A 21,904-nucleotide genomic window follows, 5' to 3' on the forward strand; every position below is an offset into this window, starting at 1 on the left:
AGTGTTTGTGCACATAATGTCATCAGTTAACATTTTTAAAAGGATTTATAAGTATTTAACCATTACTTCAGATAGAATAAATAATTTCTTTTCTGTAAGTTTTACGTTACAAATTCCCTGTTTCCCAGCAGGCTACTACATAAGGTCCTATGCTTTTAATGATCATATTATGATTGTTTGACCTTCATCAGTCTTACTACCAATTATCTCTTCAAAGTGTCCTTCAATTGCTTTTATAAAAGGCCCTGGGAGAGAGTTTCATATGGACGAAACCTGTCTGGCAGCAACAGTCCCCACCAACAGACTTGGCTCGTCCTTCCTCATTTGGCTAGTCTGAGAATTCAGTCAATGTGGTCTCCCTTCAGCTCCTACCACCGAATATGTAGACCTAGAATCTCAAACCTAGCTATCCCCTGACCTCTAACCCTCTGGGTACCAGAATTTCTGGGTTCCTAATACATCTGGAAGACTGTCTATTTGAATCAAACTCTGTCACTAACTCTAGCAGCTTTGAATATATCAATACACTCACAATATCTTTCCCAGAACATTTCCCTTAATTTCTGGTCTTCTATCAGCTAACTGGAGAGGGTTTAGTGCAGTTTACAAGGCAAGGAAATAAATCCATGAGAAACAAACTGCTTTATGTTCCTTGGTTCTTTCCTACATGATTTCTCTAACCCTAAAATTCTTGCTTTTCAAATTGCAAAAACAAAAATGAAAATAAAAACAACACACCATCATGTGCATCAAAAGATGTTAAGAATAAGATGTTAAGATGTTAACATCAAAGATGTTAAGATACTAAGAAGATTGCTATAATAAAAGAATATATCTACCTATAGAGGCACACCTTGTATTAGATGGGGCATTGCCATGACAACAGTTTCTGGATCAGATTTTACAGGCTGATCATCTTTTGAACTCATGGGAAACTAATTAGCACTGGCTTTACTGGGATTAAATAAAAATACATCACTGTAGTTAATAAGAAGCTTCTGAAACTTCAAGTTAAATCTACAATAAGAGAATAGGTCAGTAAGAACTAAAATAGCAAGGATAAACTACTAAGAAATCAACAGCCTAAGAAACACTATGATTAAAGTGTAGCTAAAGTGATCTGTAGGAAAGAAGCAAGTTTAATCAACTTGCCTCTGAGTAATCTGAAAATGTGATTAAGATACTTAACAAAGATGATATTATTAGAAGAAAGGTAGAAAGGAGGAATTCAGAAGTGAAAAAAAAAGAAAGAATAAGGGTGCCTGGGTGGCTCAATTGGTTAAGTGTCTGCCTTTGGCTCAGGTCATGATTCTAGGGTTCTGGGAGTCCCATGTTGTGCTCCCTGTTCAGTGGGAAGCCTGCTTCTCCCTCTTCCTCTGTTCCTTCTCCTCACTCTTGCTCTCTCTGTCCCTCAAGCAAATAAATAAACTTGTTTAAAAAAATGCAAGAGTGAAAAACTCTTGAATTTAAGATATAAATGCTCCAATCCTTGGTGGGAGGGGTGGGGGTGGCAGGGAGGACTTCCATTGAATCACCATTCCTCAGCTGGCCCCATTAGCTTCTTTCTCCGTAGCCTGAATGAAACCTTCTCAGGGGTCATCTAGCATTCCTATTCTGATTTCATTCCTAATAAATAATCTTTAATATTCAGTTCACCAAGTAGTTGAATACTCAGAATAAAGCACCATATTTGGTGAACATAGTAGAGAAAATGAAAAGAAAATACATCAACAGAGAATAGCCTTATGTTCTCTCCTCCTACCACATTGGAAAAGACAAGTGTCCCATCATTGAAAGTTGATTCCTCCTCATTAATTCTGGAATCTAAATAAGTTATGTGACCTCATTCCATTTATTATCCCTGATTTTTTTCCTAATCTTCATTTTCTCTGTCTCTAATGGTTGCTTTTCATTAGAATTTAAATATAACTACAGTTCTCTAGTCTTCTATTAAAGAACCTCAACCCCCCAAAACACTGCTCCTCTGTTTTCTTTACTCTTCACAAATAGCCACATCATTCATACACCACCTCCCTAAGCTTCTGACTAGAAATCATTATTTATTCCTTCAACTCCCTTACCCAACATCTAGTCAATTATTACACTTATTGAAATGCTGTAGTATTTATTAAATCTCACTCACCTTCTCTATCTACTGTTACTTCATTGTTTAAGACTGCCTCACTTATTTTCTGGATTATTACAATGAACCACTAACTGTTATCACTGATATGGTCTTATTTTCTTCCAATTCATAGTAAATGCTGTGACTTTTTTTTTTCTTTTTTTTTTAAATTTCTCTCATTCGAAAATGTTTTATTTTAAAACAGTATTGGGGAGGAAGGTTAAGCAGCTAGCCTGTGATCCCTCCTGATTACCAGGGAGATGCTCCTGGGGAGTGGGAGGTTAAGAAGGCAGGTAACCTGGTTCAATGTCCTTGTAAACAATGATAACTTGACCTCCAGGCCACCAGACTAATCACATTTATTGGAAGGGAGATTTGTTATCTATGAAATACTTTGAGGAAGATATTCTTGGTTGAGGATTGCTTATTGTAAACAAACCTAAACTTGGATGGATTTATGAGGCATGGCTCCCTAGAGAGTGTCACATAAACTATACAACTCTTTTAAGTATAAAATAAAGATGTTTTACTATTTAAATGTTCCCTACTCTGTGAGGTGACATTGGGGGCTTCTATTATTCTAGACCATAGACCAGATATGATGCAAAAAGGAGGGCTTATGGAGATTACTAGGATATTTCCTGACTGATTGCATTCTTAAAATATTGATAGTTTGATACTAGGCACAATCTCTGATAAAAATGAGTTTCATATGGTGTCTGATTCTTTGTATTAGCTTAATGTTTACTATACAATTCTGAAGATACACAAACATGATAAATGGAAGCAGTCTATAAAGCAATTCACAGAAATAGTAACAATATCTTGTGTGTCTTTCTTTTTCTCTTTATTGCAGAGATCTATTTAGTTATTATTCACCTCTTTAGTTTAAATTATCAAGTGTATGCTATGTTTTTACACAATAGTGAGAACTAATAGATTTAAATAATTTTTTCTCCTGCTTTTTAAATTTTTTTTTTTTTTTTTTTAATTTTTTTTCATTTATTTATGATAGTCACACAGAGAGAGAGAGGCAGAGACACAGGCAGAGGGAGAAGCAGGCTCCATGCACCGGGAGCCTGATGTGGGATTCGATCCTGGGTCTCCAGGATCGCGCCCTGGGCCAAAGGCAGGCGCTAAACCGCTGCGCCACCCAGGGATCCCGCTTTTTAAATTTTTTAACCTAACTTTAAGTTGTGAGTGTTTGCTCATATCACCAAGAAAAAAGTTGATTTTTCTTGTGGGAGGGGTGGGGGCGGTGAGGAGCAGAGGAAGAGGAAGAGAATCTTAAACAGGCTCCAAGCTTAATGGGAGCCCCATGGGGTTCAACCGAGTGCTTGACCGGGGGAGGGGGGTTATGAGGGGAGGAGGCTCGATCATGACCTGAGCCAAAAAGAGTTGGATGCTTAACTCACTAAGCTACTCAGGAGCCCTGAAAAAAACTTGATTTTTTTTTCCTAAAGGTTTTATTTATTTATTCATAGAGACACACACAGAGAGAGAGGCAGAGACACAGTAAGGAGCCTGACTTGCGACTTGATCCCGGGTCCCGAGATCACACGCTGGACTAAAAGTGGCGCTAAACCACTGAGCCACCCAGGCTGCCCAAAAAACCTGGTTTTTAATGGCTGGATAAGCTTTCTACATCTGAATATATGTTAATTTATTCACTATTTACTTATTATTGGTCATAAATACTTTTTTTCACTCTTTTCTAATACAAATATTACTACAATATGCAATTTATACAGTGAATCTATTACTATTTTTCTGATTATCTGCTTAGGATTAATTTATAGACAGAGGAAAATGGGATAAAAGAGTATGAATAATTTCAAAGCCATATATCATTTAAAAAGACATAAGAACACACATATTTCCTAAAAAAGTAGAGTTCTTATTAGAATATAGCTATATGTGCTTATTTTGCATTTGATAAGGAATATATAATTTGTTAAATTTTCATTTAATTCACTTTTCTCTGATGACTAGTGATGTAAGCTTATATTTTTTGGCTACTCATATTTATGTCAAAAGGATTGTGGATTTATCTGTTTTCCAAGTTGCTTTTACTGTGTAACTTGTTAACTTGGAAGAATTTTTTTAAAAAAAGATTTTCTTTATTTATTTGAGAGAGAGAGACCACATGAGTGGGGGTGAGGGGTGGGGGGAGGAGCAATGGGAGAGGGAGAGGCAGACTCTTTGCTGAGCAGGGAGTCCAAAGAGCCTGAGATCATGACCTAAGCTGAAAGTAGAGGTTCAATGGACTGAGCCACCCAGAAGCCCCTAAATTGGAAGAATTTTTATCATTTATATGTTTCAATGACAATATATTTTCAATTTCATATTTCAAAGTTTTTGGTAGATTGTCTTTTGATTTCCCTTTGGCATTTTTAATACACAAAGTTATTAAATTTTATGTAGTCAAATATATATCTCTTTTCTCCTTTGCTTCTCTTTGTATTTATACTTAGAAAGTGTTTCAAAACTAAAGATTAGTCAAGTCAATATGCTATTCTAGGTTTTAATTGCACATGGTTTTATATTAGAATTTATAATTCTTTGGGATTATCTTCATACTTGATACATGGTAAGGAACAAGTGAATATATTTTTCAAATACCCAGCTAATCATTCCCAATGATATTTATTGCATAATCTTTCCTCTGCACATTCCTTTATTATAGTCTATTTATCAAACAATTTCATGGGATGTCTGGGTGGCTCAGTCAGTTAAGTATCTGACTTGATTTCTGCTAGGTCGTGATCTCAGGATTGAAAGATTGAGCCTGCTATCAGGCTCCCTACTGGGTGTGGAGCCCACTTGAGATTCTCTCTCTCTTTCTGCCCCCTCCCATTACTTCCATCTCTCTCCTTCTCTTAAAAAAAAAAAATCAGGTCCGGTATATGTCTAAGTTTATCTCAAAGGTATCTATTCCTTTCTGTTCATCTATCTGTTGATTGTAGTGTTGTAGCATGTTTTAAATTGTTTTTATTAGTTTCCCCACTTAGAATTATTTTCTTCAATTGTATATCACTTGTTTATTCTTTGATATAACATTAGAATTATTTTTGTCAAGTACATCCTAAAAAACGTATGACTAGTCTTTTGAAGAAATATTTCATTATGTTTATTTAAAGTAATTGAAACAGTGGCATACCAAAAGTATTTATTTTTCTCAGTGAAAATGAACTCTGCTGTTGTATTAAAATCGTTCTGATCCCAGAGTAAAATTTGATGGTGTCTTACATATATAAAATATTCATTTTTTCTGAGATATTTCATGTTTTTATTGTCTTCTGCTATTGTGTAAAGCATCTTTCTTCCCTCTCTTCTGGGCTGATTATGTCTGAAATAGATCAAAACTAATGATTTTGCATTTTTATATTTTATTGAAACACTTTACAGAACTCCTATTAACTTAAAAAATTTGTGTTGATTTTATTGAGTCTTTAAGATACATATGCATAGCCTTTGTTTTTTTTTTTTTTTTTTTTTAGCCTTTGTAAATAATGTTTTTCTTTACAATTTTTAATAGGTAAAATATGTTTTTGTGGCTTAGAATTTTTGGAATATTATTAAATAGAAATTATGATTGGCATCTTTTGCACATTTCTACTTGTAAGAACTCTCTCACTTCTGGTCATGTATCAGAATATTATTTTTTTAAAGATTTATTTATTTATTTGAGAAAGAGAGAATGAGAGAGAGAGAGTGAGAGAAGACACGTGTGTGCAATGTGGGAGTGTGGGGAGGGACAGAGGAAGGGAATCTTTAAGCTGACTCCCTGCTGTGCAGAGCCCAACACTGGGCTCCATCTCAGGACCCTGAAATCATGATCTGAGGCAAAACCAAGAGTCTGGACACTCCACTGGATGAGCCATCCAGGCATTCCAAGATACTATTTATATGTTAAGGAAGTTGCTTTCTCCTACACTTGATTTTTTTCTCTTGTTTTTTCCCTAAAAAGTTAGATGAAATAATGCAAAGCATTGCACAATTCCTAACAAGTTGTAAATGTAAAACAAATGTTAAACAATGTCATTTATTTATTTTATGGAGCACATCGTATTATTGATAAAGTTGTAACATTAGGAATATCTTTTTTGATTTGAAACCAAGTGGTTCTGACCCTTGTCTTTTTTATATTATTGTACTATATTACATTGATAACATTTCCAATTTCTTTTATTCATGTATTTGATTTTTTTATATGACTTGAGTTAATTCTGGTCATTTGTATTTTCCCAGAATTGCCCATGGCATCAAGATTTTCAAATATATTAACATCTCATTGCATAAGGTACTTTATAAAACATAACAGTAGCCGAGGGGGAATAGTAACTGCCTCTGATTTTTTTCTTCTGTAACTTCCCTGGATCTAGTTTTATTCACTTATCCTTAAAGGAATTAGATGCAACATTACCTCCTGTTATGGACTAAAAGTTCATATCCTCCCCAAATCTATATTTCAAAGCCTTAATCCCTAGTGTTTTAGGAGATGAAGCCTCTAAGGAATTCATTACAGTTAAATGAGGACATAAGGGTGGGACTCTGAACTGATAGGATTAGTGTCCTTAGAAGGGACATCAGAGACCTGGCTCTTTCCCCCTGCCACTGCAAATCCACTAGGTCATGTGAGGACACAGCCAAAAGGTGGCCTTCTGCAACCCATGGGGAGAGCTCTCACCAGACACTACCCTGCTGACACCTTACTCGTGTAATGCCAGCCTCCAGATTTGTGAGAAAATATATTTCTGCTGTTTTAGCCACCCAGTGTGTGGTATTTTATTATAGCAGTTCTAGTGGACTAATAATGTACTTCCTCATCAAAGTCTTACACATTTCCATAGCCCTCTTTCTGTGAATGTCTGTCGCAGCTCTTATTGTATTGCTCAATAAATACTTCTTGTATAAAGGAAATCAACAAAATGTCATATCCCTCTTCCTGATGAATGAACTTACCATTCAATTACCTGTGTGTATATGTTAATGGGACTGATTATCTCTAGGTATAGTGACTGAACCATTTTTTCTGGGCATGAAAAGCACAGGCACAAATCTGAATGTCTTCCCTTTTGGCATCCAAGCCACCAGCAGATCTTCTTCAATGTTATCCATTTGTCTCTCTCCCAACTTAAAATAGTCCACATGTAGTAGTTACAAACATAACAACTCATTCACTCACACTGTGTTCATCAGATGCAAACTTGTTTTTTTACTTTGATGCTATGTGAAATAAGTACTAGGTTTTATTTTTAAAAAATATTGGGGCACCTGGGTGGCTCAGTCGGTTAAGCTTCTGCCTTCGGCTCAGGTCATGATCCCAGGGTCCTGGGATAGAGCCCCACATCGGGCTCCCTGTTCAGCGGGGAGTCTGCTTCTCCCTCTGCTCTGTTGCTCCCCCTCCTTGTGTTCTCTTGCTCTCTCTCTGTCAAATAAATAAATACAATCTTAAAAAATAAATAAAAATAAAAAATATGAAAAAGAGGAGCATCGACTGGCTTCTGGACTATGTGGAATGACACATGGCACATTGTTTTATAACTGAGAACACCTGCTCTGGACACTGAGTACCTGATTTTCATTCCAGAATCTACACTTGGCTCTCTATGAAACTGTCAGGCAACATCTTCAATCTCTCCATGTCTTAGTTATTCATCTGAAAAATAAGAATACTTACCTGCCAGATTTGTGCATGTAAGATTAATTGATACATGTAAATTACCTGGAACAGTCCTTGGCACATAGCAAGTGTTCCAGAATTAGCAGCTGTGATATTTGCTACACATATGTGTATATGTGTATACGTGTATACGTGTATACGGCTTCAGAAGTATCTTTCATTACTGAATATGAAATTGCCACAGTGGCAGTAGCAGTCAGAAACTTCATACTTCCACTGAGAGAGTTGGAGGAGACTTTTTTTTTACATGGAATAACCTAGTCAACCACTCAGCAACCAGTCACTTCTCAGAAAAAGCAAAATGCTATTTTGCAGCAGTGTGAATGTGTCACTACTTGTCATTGGCCACAATGCAAAAGGCAATTTGCTCCATTTTAATTTGATTTTGTTCCATCTTTTAGAGTAATTACTGGACAATTATTTTGTCATAAACTGTATGCTCAATGGGCAAATCTGGCTCCATGAGATTAAGAAACTCATTTTCTCTGATGTGCTTTGCCCCTCTTTGACCTTCAATTTCTGAAAACATATTTTTCAGGTGTTCTCTTTGGGAGTAAGTGATTTTTCAATCATTTTCATTCTTAATTTTCATTTTTCTTGTGTATTGAAATTCCATTATTTTTCTACAGCCAGCAAACTAACTCAAACTTTTGTATATAACAAATGATAATTAAATATTTTTGAAATTTCTATGCTTATGACACAGTGTTATAAATGGGTGTTATAGCAAATATATGTAAGCTCCCTTAAAGAACTCAAAAGCCAGAAAAACAAGTAGCAAAATAAGACAACAATCCCTAGGTTTTACAGAAGCATGAACCAAATTTATTTTGAGATTCTATTATAGTTACCTAACACAGTTTCAGGTACATGGGAGGCATAAATATCTTCTAAATGTGTAAGTGAATAAATAAATGACTGAATGGATGTTTAAGCAAATTTTTAAGAACTTATGGCTTTTTCTTTCTTTGGAGAGGAAAGAACAAATTTTCTTTGGTTATATGCATTATGAGATGATGATACTCAACCTTCCAATATCTGGAAATTTCCAACCATAACAATTTCAATGCTTTTAAGAAAGTTGTTTTCTGCTCCTCATGGTATGAAAGAAGACTCATGTTTTAGAAATCCCAAAGTTAGGGAAACTGTAAAAGTTTTGTTTTGGTATATAGCAACTCTGTGAAATCTAAATATAAATGAGATCCTTAAAGCAAAAAAAATATATAATGTTTAAATATGATTCCATGAATTGCTGACAAAAGACCTTGATGTGAAGCAAACATAAGCACAGTTCAAAAGCTAAATCATCTGCTTTGAGAAGCAGTGAGAAGAGAGATTGATGCTTGTTTACTTTTTATTATACTAAATGATTAACATACTGATAGGGCTAGGAAACCCTTAGATATTATAGTTCATATTCTTTCCATTTATGTTTCAGTTTAATAATAAATTGAATGAGAAATTGAGATTCATAAATAATTATTTCTAAAAACGATGGCATTACTCAAGGCTTGGAGTTAGTCTCCTAAATTAATGATTGTCAGGTGGTTGACAGTGGAAATATTTGCAAGACTTACATTGACTAAAGATGAAGAGATTTGTGAGCATTTATGTTTCAGGCAATAGAAAATAATTAGGAAACAATTTTTAGCTGGGTGGCATCCTTGTGATAATCTAATTTGACAGTCTCAATTTATGGCTTGATAGAGTTATGAAATAGATATGTAAAAGTCAAATTATCACTAATACTACATATTTAGTGACACAATAGGAATTTTAAGCCACATATTTGACTTCTAGTTCAAGGCTTCCCATAATACAATGTCTCTTCTCTTCATGAGATGAGGAAGCTGTGATAGTAAGAATTCAAAATGAAAAATAGCCCCAAATCACATGAATTGGATTAAAACTAAAATAACTCGAATAGAAATGTAAATTGAAAAGAGAAGTCTTGCCTGGGTATTGAATGGAACCAGCAGCTTGTCTTGGTCATGCTGGTACACATTCTTTTACTGCTTTCTCCTTCAGGACACTGCATTGTGTCCTAGACACCTGAAGCCAGGGAGATTGGGTAGCAAGGGGACCCAAGCCAAATGGTAGTGTAGGTGGACACAGAAGTTTGTTCTTGTTAAAGATTTCTTTATTTATTTGAGAGAGGGAGAGAAAGAGCTCCTGCGTGTACAAACAGGGGGAAGGGCAGAGGGAGAGGGAAAGAATCCCAAGCAGACTTTGCAGTAGAGGATGGAACCTGGCAGGGGGCCTCCACTGGGGGCTTAGTCTCACTACCCTGAGATCATGACCTGAGCTGAAACCAAGAGTTGGAGGTTTAATGGACTGAGCCACTCAGGCGTCCTAGAAGTTTGTTCTGAAGTCTGATACTCTTTAAGTCCTTTTAAAAATGGGAGGATCCCTCACCCTGACCCATATTATAAGCAAATAAAGGCTGCCTATCAAGAATTGCTTCTGCTCTGGGCAAAGATTTCTGTCTAAATATTTCTTATGGGTGTGGTTGTAAGAAGAGAGTATTTATATATTTATCAAAGATTCTATTATTTGAGGGAGAGAGTGTGCATGTGTATGAGAGAGAGAGAGCGTGAGCACAGGAGCAGGGGGAGGGGCAGAAACAGAAGCAGACTTCCTGCTGAGCAGGGAACCTAGTTGAGGGGGGAGGAGCTTGATCCCAAGACCCTGGGATCATGACCAGAGTTGAGAGCAGATGCTTAACCAAGCACCCCTAAGAGTTACTCTCTAAGTGTTACTCTCTGTCGCACTATGGCAGATTCTATACTGAGGATTTTATTTTACACTATCCATAAGATAGGAATAATTTTAATATTTACCTTATAGGGTGGTTTTGAGAATTATTATTATTATTTTATATATTTTATTTATTTATTCACGAGAGACACAGAGAGAGGCAGAGACATAGGCAGAGGGAGAAGCAGGCTTTCTGCAGGTTGCCTGATGCAGGACTCGATCAGAGGATGCCGAGATCACGACCGGAGCTAAAGGGAGATGCTCAACCACTGAGCCACCCAGGTGTTCCTAGGATGGTTTTGAGAATTAAATGAGATCATTGAGTGTTTAGAAACTGCCTGCCAGGCAGACAGGACTAGATGAAAGAGCCGTTACTATCATTGTCTCATTTAATCCCAATGATTTTAAGCAATGGCTGAGAATTCTTGAATTTGTTAAAATGGTTGGAACCGATATTTGGTGGCTTTAGGGCCAGAAATCAGACACATGCTCTTCACCATTAGGTTTCTGCATCTTTCAGGAACTGCGGTTGAATGTGAACAGGGAGTGGATCGGAGACAGGTGTAACCTCCTGTTCTCTTATGCACTAGCTTTGAAAACTTTAGCATATCCTCTGAATTGTGGTTTTTTCATCTCTAAACGGGAATAACAACACCTAGGATTGCTGTGAAGATATAGAAGGTAACATGTAACAGACTAATGGTTTGAAAACTATGTACACATTTTCCTGTTTGGACTTTGAATGCATGCCCTTTATCTGAGGCTAGCCTATCCTGGGGTGAAGTGGAGTGGGTAAGTTAGGATACATTGGAGCCAAAATAAAAAGGGAAAGGAGAATGTAATTTTCAGCTTCTGACATATAGTATAAGATGCGAGCTCACTTACTATTTTGAGAGAAGATTTTTCAAATGCCTTTATTCCCTTTTTTAAAATACCAAGATCTAAGACCGAGGGGTGCTCTCTGGACCTTGCTCTGAGTAGGAAGTGCCAGACAAATTAGTGTAATATTAAAAACAGAGGGAGGTAGGAAGACCTCTTAAAAGCCATAGGGGCCTGAGTGGCCAGCCACGCCAGACCCCGGCAAGGTTACAGCGCCAAAGAAGCTGGGGGGAACCCAGAGCAGGCACAGCAACTCTGAGTGTCCTTACTGGGAAGTCCCGGATCACAGTTCTTCTAGCCTCAAACGTAAACCAGGAGAGCAGACCAGAAGCAGGTAGACAAAAAGCAAGCATCTGAGGTTGGAAGATGTCAGACTGGAAGACGGTTTCCTTCTTTCTCTTGGCCTTTATATGAGGTTTGAGAAAAGCAGATGAAAGAAGAGAATACTTGAGAGAATAAAAAATTTAAAATGACCAAAGGGTGGGGGGTACCTGAGTGGCTCAATTGGTGAAGCGTATGCCTTCAGCTCAGGTCATGATCCCAGGGTCCTGGGATCGAGCCCCACATCAGGGTCCCTGCTCAGTGAGGAGTCTGCTTCTCCCTTTCCCTCTGTCCCCTGCCCTCCCACCCTCCCACCCCATCTTGTTCCCTCATGCTCTCTCTCTCTCTCAAATAAAATAAAATCTTAAAAAAAAAAAATGACCAAAATGGACCGTTTCACTCAAGGGCTGGCAAACTATATGCCCAGTGGCCAACTCTAGTCATAGCCATAGCCTATTTTTGTAAATAAAATTTTACTGGAAAACAGACACACCCATCCATAAGTATCGTCAATGGCTACTTTTGTGCAACAATGACAGAACTGAGCAGCAGAGGCAGAGATCCTTTGGCCCACAAAGCCCAAAATACTTACTATTTGGCCCTCTACAGAAATATGCAACTTCCTAGTTTAAAGCATCAGGTACAACTTGTTTTAACAAATAGTGTGCATTAATTTATTTTTCTTAATATTTGATGGCTCAGGTAAAAAGACCAAGTAGCTTTAAGCTACTTTATTGCTTTCTTTTTACTGCTAGTTAAATCTTTACTGCCAGTTAAATCTACATGAAACTGCACGCCCAAGACACGTATGTAAATAACCATCACTGCGAGCCACAGAGTCGATGACTGAACTTATGTTAAGTTTTCTCTGCTTCTTTCAAAGTGACCATATTTCTTAGCAGGCAACATAGTATTTGGAATGTACTTAGCTGAGACAGAAGGTGAGAGTGAGGCAGAGAAGAAATGAAAATACAGCCCCTCACCTCTCCTTAATAGAGGCAGAGCTGAATGTGCGAGTTGAGAAGATGATGGGCCTTGGCCTTGGAGAGGCACCTTTTTTTTTTTCTCATTGATGAGCTCCAAGATTTATCTCCTAAACTATAGCCTTAGGGAAGTGGGAGCCAAAAGGACTTTCCTTTAGCTTTAAATAGTTCCTAAAAGAGTCTTGATATACTGGCTGAGACATTTTCTCAAAATCCAGTTCTTAGGAAAATGTCCTGCAAACTAGCTAACACTTAATTGTTAAGGCACAGCAACACAACTGAATTAGTCCCCTGAAGTATCTCGTGTAAGACACGGAAACATTTCGGAGTCAACTACCCCTCTGGAATAGAGGAACACTTTAAACTGTCTTACAAGGAAAAAAAAAGAAAGAAAAAAGAAAGAAAGAAAGAAAGAAAGAAAGAAAGAAAGAAAGAGAGAGAGAGAGAGAGAGAGAGAGAGAGAGAGAGAAAGAAAGAAAGAAAGAAAGAAAGAAAGAAAGAAAGAAAGAAAGAAAGAAAGAAAGAAAGAAAGAAAGAAAGAAAGAAAGAAAGAAAGAAAGAAAGAAAGAAAGAAAGAAAGAGAAAGAGCATGTGTATAAAACGGTTTGCATTCAATTTCAAGGAGCTTTTGTTTCGGATGTTTCCTAAATAATTTGTTCAGGACTTCAGAAGTGGGCATATATAGAAGTCTTTGAATTTCCTATTATTCACACATTATTTTCTGTGAATGCTTCTTATCTTCCCCATTCATTTTCATCTTTTTCAAATTTTTTAACTTAGCCATACTTCCTGTGTTCACTCTACCATTTTTTTCCCCTGGTGTCAAATAAAGGCATAATGATAAAAGGGGAAAAATAAGATTATAATATGTATATCTTGTTAATATGTAGTGGTCAGCCTTGTTTAACCTCTGCCTCTCAGTAATTTTATACTTAAGTGGTGAAACAGGACTGTTCCATTTCAATAGCCTTCTCCAGTGGAGAAGATTTTTAGGTATAATTTGCATCTTTCTTGTTGTAATTTGCAACCATTTACTGTGATTCTGTCTCCATGTAGATGGAAAACATCTGGTCAACCTTTTTACAGAGCTTTTTATATTCTTGAAACCAGTTATTAACAACCCTCAGCTGTCTTTTCTTTAATAGCAATCTAAGTTGCTTTAACATCTCTTCATAATAACTTGCTGCTCCTTGTGTACAAAACTGATCGCTAGGACACAATCTGAGTTGTTTCTGGAGTGGTGAAGAGTTTGCACTTACCCAATCACATCTCCTTTACTTCAACCCCTAATGTGTGGCTTGTACACCTTTAAAGTGGGCAGAGTTGTGGTCTATGACTTCAAAAGCAAGTGAGAGATTTATTGGGGCCACAGGATGCCATACTTTCTGCCTCAACCACAGGAGGAAATCCCTCATTTAAGAAGTTCTAAGAACATTCCTTGTGTTTTCCTCAGTCTTGATTCACAGAATAAAATCTCACATTTCTCTTTAGAAAAACTACACAACAATCCAAACAAATAAATTATTAACTATTTTGTTATGCAAATAATTTTTAAAAGACATTTTAAATGACAACAATGTGGCAATCACATTTATTTAAAAACTCAAAACTCTTAACAATGCCATCAGATGATAGATCTCATTAAATAGTATTAAAGAAAACAAAAGAAAATCTGTAGGATTTACATGTTAAATTATCATATTGTAAGTATAAAAGACCAGGTGTTCTATCTTGACAAATTCGTAACTTTACAAGGCAGATGCAAAAGTATTTTATCACGTAAAATATTCATCATTTTTTTTTCTTTTGTTTTTATTGAATAGATTTTAAATAAGCAAGAATTTAGTCAAGGAAGCCTCTAGTGAACACACAGACTTTGAGAGAAGGACAAGTCCCATCTCCCACCAAGAGAGAGGTAAGAACATGTGGTTATATGTGGTAGACTCATCAATTCATTCAATAAATATGATCTGTTCCTAACTTATCTTGAGGGCTACTCAAGTTGCTGTTGATACAACAGCTAAGGAAGATAGACAAGATTTCTTCTCTCATGCAGCTAACATTTTAGTGGGGGAATGGCAGACAATACAATAAAGACAAGTAAATGAGACAGTATCAATGAAAACAAGTTGTTTGAAGAAAATAAAATTCAGTACTACAGAATGACTAGTGCCTACATAAGTCAAGGGATATCTATTATATCTATATCTAGATATCTATATCTATTATTATCTTGAATGACAAGTGGGATCCAGCTCCTCAGTGATCCGGAGAAAAAACAACATAGAGAAACTACAGGAAATAGAAAGATGCCCTTGTGCCTGGACAGAATGCTGTGTGCTTTGTGAAACTGTTCATGTAATCTTCCTCACAACGAATGCATTTCCTGTCCTTCTCCATCAATCCAAATTCAAATCTCCCATTTTCTACAAGTCCTCCCTCAATTCCATAAAACTATCTATTTTGACTCCAGCTCTTAAAATATCTTTTAAAAAATATTTCAGTGGTACTGGGAAACTTCACCCCTAATGATAGATTATGTAAATATTTGTGGGTGACTCTCATGTTCTCAGAGTATATAGTTATCTCTTCAATAATGAGAATTGTGTCTCTCTATTTATTTTGTCCTCCATAGTGACAATTCTACTGACAAGTGATAGTGATAAAATAAGAATCTTTAGCCTTGTTGATATCTACCAAGACTTGCCACTTGACCTTGAAATTATGATTTACTCCTTAAATTTTCAACCTCTAACAAGTTTTTTATAAAAAGAAAAGAGGAATGCTTCTGGGTAATTACCACAGTATCTTGCCTCAAACTGACAAAAGTGTGTTAAATAAGCATAAAGTAATTGAAGCTGTGCAGATTGGGTACATTTATTAACATATCCTAGAGAATTAATCCTTGCTTGGAGGACTTAAGCCTGATTCTTAGCTGCTAGTTGTCAGTTCTTAGCCTTAAACTTTCAATGATTGTCCAGTTTTTGTCCCCCCAGTAACAAGTGCCCTTTCTTTTTCTTTTTAAAAATTGTATTTATTTATTCATGAGAGAGACACACAGAGAGAGGCACAGACACAGGCAGAGGGAGAAGCAGGCTCCATGCAGCAAGCCTGATGTGGGTGGGACTCAATCCCGGGTCTCCAGGATCACGCTCTGGACTGAAGGCCGCGCTAAACCGCTGAGTCACCCAGGCTGCCCCTCTACTCAACATTGTTAAATTCTAGACTTTCTGGTTTGCATCCAAACAATGGAATAACATGAATATCTTTGAAAAACTGAACAATGACTCTAAGTTCACTACACTATGTTACAGCTGATCTTTAAGATCCTGTGAAAAGTTATGAACTTTCAGAAGTTTAAGCAGTACCCTTTCTACTACAACACTTCAGCTTAATATTTATTTTGTTCTTTATTTGTTTAAATATTTTTATTGATTTATGAGATACACACAAAGAGAGACAGAGACTCAGGCAGAGGGAGAAGCAGGCTCGCTGTGGGGAGCCCGATGTGGGACTGGATCCTAGGACCCCAGGACCATGATCTGAGCCAAAGGCAGACGCTCAACCACTGAGCCATCCAGGCGTCCCTTATTTTGTTCTTTAAACTACTCTTAAATATCCTAATATTTCAGGAAGTAAATGGCTATAGGACATCATTTTTGTAAATACAGAAATGTCAATGTCTTCACGTTTGGTAGCAATCTCTAAACACTGATAATACTATGCAGAAACCCACACTGTTGAAACTCTAATTTTCAAGAACGAGGGCAAAAGAATACAGGGGTTGCAGTTAATAAACTGAGAACAGTTGGAGGAGTATGTGACTCTTGATCTAGAGGTCCTGAGTTTGAGTCCTGTGTTGGGTGCAGAGATTACTTAAATAAATAAAACTTTAAAAGCAACGACAACTGATACAGTGTTTTCCAAACGTAGAGACCAAATAATGAGTTGAAATTGTTTTCCAACCCATGCACAATCAGGAACAAACATTTTGACAGTAACAGAATGCATATAAAAATGCATATGGTGGCAAATGGTGGAATCCCCAGGAAAAACAGGAAAGGAAATCATTTGTTCTAGTTAGCTCACACTGATGATTTGAAGAGCTATTTTCTGCCTTTAGAATTGTCAAATGATACTCAACCAAAAATGGTCCTAAGTATCAGAAAAATTCTTTATTCTGTTAGATGTTTCAGGATCTCATGATGGTGTTTCAGGTCACTTGCTTGATTTAAGGGTTGGAGTGAATGGAATTAAACCAAGAATGAGCATCCCTTGAGTTAATGGGAGGGGGACAGCATTTTGCTGCATGGGCCCTCTTAAAAGCTGATATTTGGATTTTTAAAGTATTTAGTGTTAAAGATATCTCTATTTTGTTTTATCTGGCTCCAGAAAAGTAAGAGTCATGCAACTGAGATAAAATCACACTGAGAAACAGAGAAGGCCATCTCCATGCTTCCCTCTACTACCTGTGGTAGATACAACCCAACAGTGCCTTTTCCTGGGTCACATACCAACCATTTACTGCCTAGAGACTTCTCTGACACACTCTTGTGTGTGTGTGTGTGTGTGTGTGTGTGTCTAACATTCTTGGGAACCCGCAAAGCATTCAGAAGTGCTGGGCAGTTAATATGTGAGGAGTCAGCATTGTCCAAATGAGGACAGGAACTGATGGATAAATGCTTTTGTCTCTCATCCCCTAGGCGCACAGCTCTGACACATTTCATAAGGCTCTTCAGAATGTGCCAGAGCCATGGGCTTGAGTACCAGTCACCTGTTTGGTGGCCACCTTGATAATGCATCCTGAAATAAGCTTCTGTGTCTTTCCTCTTTCATTTGTCCTGTTCTGTGTTCCTGTTTCGTAAGATTAGATGTTCTTCAGAATTATGAGTAATCAAGTCTTTGTCTCAGGGTATGCTTTCAGGGGACTGAAATTAAAACAGTGGGAATTTGGGGGAAGGAAGAAGAAAAAGAGCAGGAGAGAATGAACCATGTATGGTCCCCCAAACAGTGGACAGTTAATTGATTTATATGCTAAATCAAGGCTTTAGGTAACACAGAGAAGGTGAGAGAGTTTTACAAACAATTAGAATTGTCTCTGAGTTTCTACTTGACTCAGAGCACAATCCCCATATGTCCCATTCTCCAGGGTTTCAAATGTGTTATCTGAATGGAGAGCTAGAAAAATATATTTCCTTCTAATCCCAGGACAGTAGCTCTCTGTCATTATTACATACTTTATGGACTTTTATTAACTTACAACAGGAACCGTAGGAAAACCATTATCGTCAACACATAAGGCAATGATTCTAAGTGACAGTAATATTAGTTTCTTACATTATTCCTATTTGATAGTATATCTCTGTAGGTTTGTGTGTGTATAAGAGAGAAAGAGGTTTTGCTTCATTTTAACTTCATTTAACTAGTTCATTGACTATTCTTTTTTAAAGGGAAAAAAAGACAGTTTGATTTTGATACAGTGTAGTTCATGATCCTAACATTTTAAAACGTGGGTTGTTTTCAGTTTATGATTGTTATAAATCCCTGTTGTTGACATTAAATCTTATTTATAACCTATTTTAAACGTCTGCCAGAGGCATTCTTAGGTTTCTGCATTTATCAAATAACACATTTAATTCTCATGAATCACAATATCAATTCAACCTACTGTGCACACTGTAAACTACTTATACTCAATTTTTATGAAACTTAGCATCTCCATAAGATTTGAGTGGAAACTCATTTTCCTGCATTATTTCACATCAATGACTTATAAATAAGAGAAAGCTTAAAATGGCAAAGTGACTTTGAGCTTCTTGAGATGTTATTTATGCACATACATTTCCTCCTCTGATCAAAGCTTTTATCCTTGTTCTTTGAAATATTATATTTCTAATTTCATTAGACATTTCAAAACACATCAGAGTGCAAGCATTTTTCAGTATCTAATTTAGTTGAAACTGCAAATGAGTCCTATTTGTTTTCAGGGATGGTTTTATTTCATTAAGTCAGAATTGGTTGTTTTATAATTACATGTGGAAATAAATAGCCTTTTCACAGGCTAATGGAAAAAATCACTCACTCAACTTTATTCCAAATTTATTTGGCTGGCAGAATTTCAAGTAACCTCTCACTTATCTTTTAAATATATTTTTTTTAAGATTTCATTGACTTATTCATGAGAGACAGAGAGAGAGAGAGAGAGGCAGTGACACAGGCAGACGGAGAAGCAGGCTCCATGCAGGGAGCCCGACATGGGACTTGATCCCGGGTCTCCAGGATCACGCCCTGGGCTGCAGGCAGATGCTAAACCACTGAACCACCCGGGCTGCCCCACTTATCTTTACCATAAGAAATTTATTTCTCTTTCTCAACATAATAAAAAATGTGAATTAAAATTGTCTCATATCAGTTAAAATCATAAAATTTCTTTTTTTAAAGATTTTATTTATTTATGAGAGCCACAGAGAGAGAGAGAGGCAGAGACACAGTCAGAGGGAGAAGCAGCTTCCATGCAGGGAGCCCGACCCCAGGACCTTGGAACCATGACCTGAGCCAAAGGCAGATGCTTAACCACTGAGCAACCTGGGTGCCCCCCTCCCCAATCATAAAATCTCTTAAAGAATGAAGGAGAAAGGAGGTTTGAACATGAGAGGAAAAAGGTTTATTTATAATGCCTACTCATTTCAAAATAGTTCTTCAATTTAAAAAAATCTAAAGAGAGAAATAAATTATCTAAATTTAAAATGCTTATATACTTTTTTCATAAATAAAACTTTTCTCTGAAAGATAAAAGTCAAATACCCACCATTTGCTTCAACGTGGATGGAACTGGAGGGTATTATGCTGAGTGAAATGAGTCAATCGGAGAAGGACAAACATTATATGTTCTCATTCATTTGGGGAATATAGATAATAGTAAAAGGGAATAGAAGGGAAGGGAGAAGAAATGGGTAGGAAATATCAGAAAGGGAGACAGAACATGAAGACTCCTAACTCTGGGAAACGAACTAGGGGTGGTGGAAGGGGAGGAGGGCAGGGGGTGGGGGTGAATGGGTGACGGGCACTGAGGGGGGCACTTGACGGGATGAGCACTGGGTGTTATTCTGCATGTTGGCAAATTGAACCCAATAAAAAATAAATTTATTATTTAAAAAAAAGTCAATTTCTAACTTTCTAAGAGCTATGATTTTGTTCCCTTTAACTTGCATTTATTGAGTACTCACTATGTGGTCATTCTATACTGAGTATTTATTTGGTACTATTTCTTTGCATCCTTGAATAACCCCTACCTCTATGATAAAGGGATTATTTTGCCATACATAACTGGCGGTAAATTTAAAACGCAACTAAGGGGATCCCTGGGTGACTCCAGAGTTTAGCACCTGCATTTGGCTCAGAGCCTGATCCTGGAGACCCGGGATTGAATCCCATGTCAGGCTCCCTGCATGGAGCCTGCTTCTCTCTCTGCCTGTGTCTCTCTGCCTTTCTCTCTCTCTCTGTGTCTCTCATGAATAAATAAATAAAATCTTTTTAAAAACCCCAAATAACTACTTCCAGTATATAGAGGAGAAAATTCGAATGTCTCAGCTATCTATTTAACCAAGTATCTGGAGAAGTTTCAACTCTTTTTGAGAAAAAAATACTGGTTTTGCCTAGAGTCACCCTTTTTAGTAGAAGTCTGGATAAAAGTAGGCAGCCCTGGTGTAAGGGCCAAAGTAATTCTTATTCTTAAAAGCAACAATTCTAATGGGCACATAAATCAGATCTCCTCTCTTTCTTAAAATATTTTAATGGCTTGCAAATACACTAATTAAAAACAAGGAAAAAAAAAGCTTCTTGTCCTAAGTGTGAGATTTGGTCACTGTCATTTTCTCACTCTCATTTCATACTAATCTCCCTTTCATACCACACTTCAGCCACACTGGTCTCCTCACTATTCCTTGTATATGTCAAGTTATTGTCTTCCTAACAGCTTTGTACTTCCCAGAATATTCTCTCCACTCCTCAGAGGGTTTGCTTCTCATTCTTCAGGTCATGATTTAGATGCCACTTTTACACAACTACATTGACACTGTCTAACTCCTATCTCCAGAGACTCGCTTATATTTTTCTATTTATTTACTTCATAGGAGTTACTACCATCTTGTTTATTAATTTTGTTTACTTGTTGATTATCCATTTTCTTTGAGTAAAATGTGAACATTGTGAATGATGCACTTTGTATTATTTCTTTAGTATCTCTAGCATAAATATTTGCATATTAATGGAGCATCTATTATTGATGATCTTTGCTAGAAATGGAATGATCGTTATGTGATGTTCTTAAAAATGCTACTAAATAAGATCCTTTACTAATTAAAAAACTCTTCAGATGAGTCCCTTGAGAACTTGAGAGCCACAACTTTAAAACTTCTTATCTCTCACTACTAACTTCCCCGTGATAAAGAGCTCACGAGTCATATCTTCAAAACTGTCAACAACCACATTGACCAAAAGTATTCTACCAACAATCATGTGAGGCAACATAACATGGTGGTCAGCATCAATGGCTCTGAGATAAAGTCAGATAGCTCCATCATTTATCAATAGCATGATCCTGGACAAGTTACTTACACTCTAAGAGTTGGATTTCTCATCTGTAAAGCATGGAAAATAAGAGCGCCTCAAAGCACTTCTGTCAGGATTAAATGAAACAACATATGTATAGAAGTGAAAGCCAACAGGTTTTTGCCACTTCTGTTCAGACATAGTAGCATCCACACCATTATAGCCTTCCTGCCTGTCGCCATAAGTGAACTTTATTCTCATTAAAGTCAATCTCCTGATTTGACAGTAAACCCTATCACCTTTCGCCTAACCAAGAATATTGAGGCCCTTTCTTTCATTATCATTCATTTTTTACTTTCTATAGCATTATTTCCATCATAAGGCAAAGAAGTTTCCCATCTTAAAACAAGTAATCAAACTTCTCTTGACTCTACTTCTTGCCAGCCACTGCTCCATTCTTGTATCTCATCTTGTAGTAATACTCGCCAAACGAGTTGTCTACATATTTACTTTCTTCACTGTTTCTGCTTGTGTTCCTGTTAAGTACATTGTGCTTAGGCATCTTCTCTTGCTACTTCTTGAAATTCTTCCATTTGTTAAACT

The 21,904-nt window shown here is 36.8% G+C and overlaps 1 protein-coding gene across 4 annotated transcripts in view; it reads right to left on the reverse strand.

The window, feature by feature from the left end:
* FUT9 (fucosyltransferase 9) overlaps positions 1–21,904 on the reverse strand; it is a 122,160-nt gene that overhangs the window by 22,723 nt on the left and 77,533 nt on the right. Inside the window, exon 1 of one of the 4 annotated variants that reach the window (XM_072832029.1) lies at positions 7,403–7,550. The exons of the other annotated variants lie outside the window; for them this stretch is intronic. Within the exon in view, the coding sequence (XP_072688130.1) occupies positions 7,403–7,478 (76 nt within the window). The 5' untranslated portion in view covers positions 7,479–7,550. Of the gene's footprint in view, positions 1–7,402; positions 7,551–21,904 lie in introns of those variants that run through there. 4 annotated transcript variants of the gene reach the window in all.

Source organism: Canis lupus, chromosome 7 (genome assembly GCF_048164855.1).
Source record: "Canis lupus baileyi chromosome 7, mCanLup2.hap1, whole genome shotgun sequence".
NCBI lineage: Eukaryota > Metazoa > Chordata > Mammalia > Carnivora > Canidae > Canis > Canis lupus.